The sequence below is a fragment of the Nicotiana sylvestris genome, chromosome 11, assembly GCF_000393655.2.
Source record: "Nicotiana sylvestris chromosome 11, ASM39365v2, whole genome shotgun sequence".
Lineage (NCBI taxonomy): Eukaryota > Viridiplantae > Streptophyta > Magnoliopsida > Solanales > Solanaceae > Nicotiana > Nicotiana sylvestris.
The window spans coordinates 51,670,944-51,676,866 of record NC_091067.1 but is presented as its reverse complement, the minus strand read 5'-3'; the positions used below and the strand labels follow the sequence as shown (position 1 = coordinate 51,676,866).

The 5,923-nt window shown below is 44.2% G+C and overlaps 1 protein-coding gene across 1 annotated transcript; it reads right to left on the bottom strand.

Annotated features, from left to right (window-relative positions):
• Positions 1 to 2,889: 2,889 nt before the first annotated feature.
• LOC104221009 (uncharacterized) lies at positions 2,890 to 3,840 on the bottom strand. Its single transcript, XM_070161229.1, has one exon. It carries the CDS (start codon positions 3,838 to 3,840, stop codon positions 2,890 to 2,892), a length of 951 nt encoding a protein of 316 aa, XP_070017330.1.
• Positions 3,841 to 5,923: the final 2,083 nt, after the last annotated feature.

Genomic DNA, 5,923 nt, shown 5'->3' with positions numbered 1-5,923 from the left:
TAACAGCATATATATATTCCGTAGACACAACATAACCTGTACAATACCAACCATGGCCACATAGCCAATCATATAACCAAAACGAAATAGAACAGTTTTACATAGATCAAATCAAGGATACAGAGTTCATAGGGACCAAATGGATGAAAACTATTACATGGCTATACAAACAAATGTGGGTTCTTCCTCCTCATTTCTTCCTTGGATTCCCAAGTGGCTTCCTAAACTTGCTGGTTTCGCCATAACACCTTTATGGAAGCAATCTCCTTATTCCTCAATTTCCGAACCTGCCTGTCAAGAATGGCAACTGGAACTTCTTCATAGGACAGTTCTTCATTGACCTCAATAGTTTCAACTGGCACAATAGTGGATGGATCTCCCACTACCTTCTTCAACATAGACACATGAAAGACTGGGTGTACCAATGACATCTCGGGTGGAAACTCAAGCTTGTATGCCACCTGACTAATCCGCTGGATGATACTGTACGGTCCGACATACCTTGGGCTCAACTTTCCTTTCTTCCCAAATCGCATGGTACCCTTCATGGGAGAAACCTTCAAGAATACCCAATCATCTTCTTTGAACTCCAAGTTCCTACGTCGGACGTTCGAATAAGACTTTTGGCGACTCTGAGCAATCTTCAACCTTTCCTTAATAATTTTGACCTTCTCCAAGGCCTGGTGCACAAGGTGTGGTCCTATCAATTCAGCTTCTCCAACCTCGAACCACCCAATGGAAGACCTATATCTTCTATCATACAGTGCCTTAAATGGTGCCATCTGAATACTAGCGTGCAAGATGTTGTTATAAGCAAACTCTATGAGTGGTAAATGATCATCCTAGCTACCTTTGAAATCGAGAGTACAAGCACACAATATATCCTCAAGCGTCTTAATAGTCCGCTCTGCTTGCCCGTCAATCTGGGGGTGAAAAGTTGTGCTACGATTTACCTGTATGCCCAAACCTTGCTAAAATTTCTTCCAAAAGTTGGTTATGAATGGAGCCCCTTGATCAGAAATGATTGAGACTGGAGTACCATGCAAATTGACTATTTCATTGATATACAACTAGGCATACTATTCCGTTGTGTCAGTAGATTTGACTGGCAAGAAGTGCGATGATTTTGTCAGTTGATCAACAATCACCCAAATTGAGTTAAACTTGCGTAGAGTGCGCGGCAACACTACCACAAAATCCATATTGATCATCTCCCATTTCCACATTGGAATTTCTACACTTTGAGCCAGTCCTCCAGGTCTTTGATGTTCGGCCTTCACTTGCTGACAGTTCGGACATCTAGCCATAAAGTCCACCATATCCCTTTTCATGTTGTTCCACCAATAACCTTCCTTAATATCATGATACATTTTCGTAGAACCTGGGTGCACTGAATACCTGGAAGTGTGAGTTGCTGCTATGATCCTTCCCCGAAGACCGTCAATATCCGGAACACATAGGTGGCCTTGGAACCGTAGGGTACCATCATCCATGCCAAGGGAAAAAGTTGTGGTCTTGTGTTTATGGATCCCCTCTTTTAGTTGTGCTAATAATGTATCGTTGAATTGCTTTTCGTTTACCTCTGCCACAAGCGACAATTCAGCCCTATTCTGCACAAGTACCCCTCCATAATTAGAGTCCGCAAGGCGAACTCCCAAACTGGCCAATTGATGAACCTCCTGGGCCAATAGCCTCTTATCTGCCCTCAAACGTGCCAAACTTCCCATAGATTTTGGACTAAGAGCATCCGCCACAATATTAGCCTTTCCCGGGTGATAGAGAATATCAATGTCATAATCCTTGAGTAACTCTAGCCATCATCTCTACCTTAGATTCAACTCCTTCTGCTTGAAAATATATTGAAGGCTCTTGTGGTCCGTGAATACATCCACATGGACCCCATATAGATAATGTCGCCAAATCTTTAGCACAAATACCACTGTTGCAAGATCTAAGTCATGAGTTGGATAGTTCTTTACGTGATTCTTGAGTTTCCTAGAAGCGTAGGCTATTACCTTGCCGTGCTGCATTAACACGCACCCGAGCCCGATCCTAGAAGCATCGCAATACACCACAAATCCCCATGTACCCTCCGGCAGGGTTAGTACTGGTGTTGTAGTCAATCTTGATTTCAATTCTTGGAAGCTCTTCTCACAAGCGTCTGACCACTGGAACTTAACTGCTTTTTGGGTCAATTTAGTCAATGGAGAGGCAAGAGAAGAAAACCCCTCCACAAATCTTCTATAGTACCCGGCTAAACCTAAGAAACTGTGAATCTCTGTTGGAGTAGTAGGTCTAGGCCAATTTTTCACTGATGCAATCTTTTGAGGATCAACCATAATTCCTTCCCTGGAGATGGCATGACCCAAGAACGTGACAGATTCAAGCCAAAATTCACATTTCGAAAACTTTGCATACAGTTGATATTGCTAAAGATTCTGCAGAACTGCCCTGAGATGGTTAGCATGATCTTCTTGACTTCGAGAATATACGAGAATATCGTCAATGAATACTATCATAAAGGAGTTTAGAAAAGGCTTGAAGACTCGATTCATAAGAACCATGAAAGCTGCCGGGGCATTTGTTAGCCCAAAAGACATTACCAGGAATTCAAAGTGCCCGTACCGAGTTCTGAAAGCTATTTTTGGAATATCCTACTCCCTTATCTTCAATTGGTGATACTCGGACCGCAAGTTGATCTTTGAAAAACACATAGCACCTTGCAATTGATCAAACAAGTCATCTATTCTGGGTAGAGGGTATTTATTTTTTATGTGACTTTGTTAAGATGCTGGTAGTCAACACACATTCACAACGGCCCATCTTTCTTCCTTACAAACAAAACCGGTGAGCCCCATGGTGACACACTCAGCCGGATGAACCCCTTTTCTAGCAATCCTTCAATTTCTCCTTTAGCTCTTTCAATTTAGTCGGTGCCATTTTATAAGGTGGGATTGAAATAGGCTGCATGCCTGGTATCACATCGATCCCAAAGTCTATCTCCCTATCTGGAAGAACACTAGAGAGCTCATCTGGAAAGAAATCCGAAAATTCATTCACAACAGGTACAGACTCAAGGTTAGGTGCCTCGGCATCGGTGTCCGTAACATGGACTAAATGATAGATACACCACTTCCTGATCATCTTTGCAGCCTTAAGGTAAGAAATAAACCGACCTTTAGGCACTACATTATCCCCCTTCCATTCCACCACGGGCTCATTAGGAAACTCAAGCCTCATAGTTCTAGTTCGACAATCAAGCTTCGCAAAACATGAGTAAAGCCAATACATTCCCATTATTACATCAAAATCAACCATCCCCAATTCAATGAGATCGGTCATGGTATCCCTACCACGCACCATGACAACACAACTTTTATAAGCTCGAGTAGCCAAAATTGACTCACCAACCAGAGTAGATACCGAGAATGGTTCATGAAGTTGTTCTGGTTCAATCCCGAATTCCATAGCAACAAAAGGGGTAACATAGGAGAGGGTGGAACCAGGGTCAATAAGTGCATACACATCATGGGATTGGATAGTCAGAATACCTATAACAACATCAGGAAAAGGCTTTGCAGTCTGGCGACCACTCATAGCATAGAACCAGTTGGGCCCTCCTGAACTTTGCGCACCACCCCTAGCTGCACCTCGCCCTGCGGGTGCTGGGGTACCTCGAGCTGGAGAGGGGGATGAAGATGTAGCAACTGCTGGACTGGATGAAGGTGCTGAGCCCCTACCCGCTCCCTGGCAGGATGCATGACAATGCCTCTGAATGTGGCCCCTCATCCCGCATCCATAGCACACGGGTAACTCCAAGAAGAAAACCCCTGAGTACATCTTCCCGTACTTAGGGCACGGGGACCTCTGCCACTGCTAGGATTTCTCTCCTAACCGAACCCGCTGATGGGATCCTCTGTTGCCCTGACTAGGCCTGAAACGACTCCACTGTTGCTGCTGGTTGGGCCCTGATGGCGGTGCACTAGCTGAAGACTATGCAACAGACTGGGACGGCCCTGATGTTCCTCCCCGAAAAGCTAATCTTCCCCCACCTAGTGACTCACCCATGTTGCCTGTAGACCGGGTCCTTCTGTTACCCTCTCTCTCCATCTTGTTCTTCAGTTTACGGTTTTCTGTGACCTAAGCAAATGCTACCATCTTCCCATAATTCATGTTAGAGTTCAATGCAGCTATAGAAGCCTCGTTAATAGTTAAAAGGATTAAGACCCTGAACAAACCGGCGCACCCTAGCCTCCATTATGGGTAACATGTGAATAGCATACTTGGACAAGCGGGCAAACTCCATATGGTACTCCCACACACTTCTGCTACCCTGTTTCAGATTTTCGAACTCTGCTGCACGGTCTGCCCTTGTCTCAGCTGGCAGAAAATGATCTATAAAGGCATCAGCAAACTCACTCCACCTCACCGGAGGGCTCCCCTCCTCGAGGGAATCTTCCCATAACTCAAACCACTCATAGGCCACCCCTTTCAAATGGTAGGCAACCAACTCTACTCCCTCTGTTTTAGTTGCAGGCATAACCCTAAGGGTCTTGTACATCTCATTAATAAAATCCTGAGGGTCTTCTTCTGGATTGGCACCCGTAAACACTGGAGGGTCTAACTGCAGAAATCTATTTACCCTAGAACAGGTGGAATCCCCTTGTTATCTAGATGAACTAGGTGCAACATTTAACCTCTGGGCCTAGGATGCCACTAGATGTGTCAGCATCTGAATAGCTCCCCTAAAATCCCCATCAGAGATACCAGAACCGGAAGGGATAGTAGTATCCTCCGCAGGTGTAGGAAATAGGGTAGTCTACTCTAGAACAGGAGGACCGGGAAGGGTGATATAAGGGTGACTACCCTCACCCGCAGCATCAAGCAATGATTCATCAGCCACTCCTGAGGTGGCATTGGCTCCATGGCCAATTTTCGCTTTCTTCTTAGGTGCTATTTACTGAAAGATAGAGCAATGCACTAGTTAGAGGGAGAAATTGTATCACAATTTCTGCACGATTCAGAATACCAAAGAAGGGTGTTATTCCTAATGCCCAAGTAGCCATCAACTTATAGATGTGGTCGACTTCACACCGATAAGAAGGACTCTACTAGACACGGCTCCGAGACATACTAGGACATTTTAAAATCTTAGGCTCTAATACCAAGTTTGTCACGCCCCAACCACGGGAGGTGCGACCGGCGCTCAATCGAGTGAACCCAACTGAGCAAGCCTTATCAAACACTTCCTACCTAACTCAATGCGATTAAGGGATCGAATGCCGTTTAATTAGACAATAAAAAGGGGTTGTACATTCAACATGTATAGCTAATTTTATAACATAACCTTAACTGTATTTAGGCTTCAAAGATTCCATACAGTTATAGTTTTAGAAGAAAGCAAGAGTACACGGTTACAACATGGTTCATTGACCTATCCAATACCCATACATAACCCACACAAATGTCTACGGAGCCTCTAAGGATACAAAAGACAGTGATAACAATGTCGGCAACAAGGCCCCGGCTATACCTCCAAATGGATATCTATAACAAAAGGTGTACAACATAACCCCTTGAAGGAGGAAGGATCTCGCCAAGGTTTTGAGAAAAGGATGCTCCGCTACACACGATCGGCACTATCCACTAGGGAGCCACCTACATTCATTTAAAAATGTAGTATCCCCGTCAAAAGGGATGTTAGTACCATGGAATAGTACTATTATGTATAACTAAACACCATCCCGTTAGAAATAACAACCATACAAGAGTAAAGAGGAAATCGTAAAGACAACGAAGTTTCAAATAAGCACTATGCCGACAATATAAGGAGGTTCACATTATTTTCACATAGTTCTTGAAATTTTAGATTGGAGCATCCCACACTGTTGCATCATTATCCATATTACCACCGCTTCCGTGA

Coding starts and splice junctions, on each gene's coding strand:
- LOC104221009 (XM_070161229.1), bottom strand. CDS start 3,840: ATGTACTCAGGGGTTTTCTTCTTGGAGTTACCCGTGTGCTATGGATGC.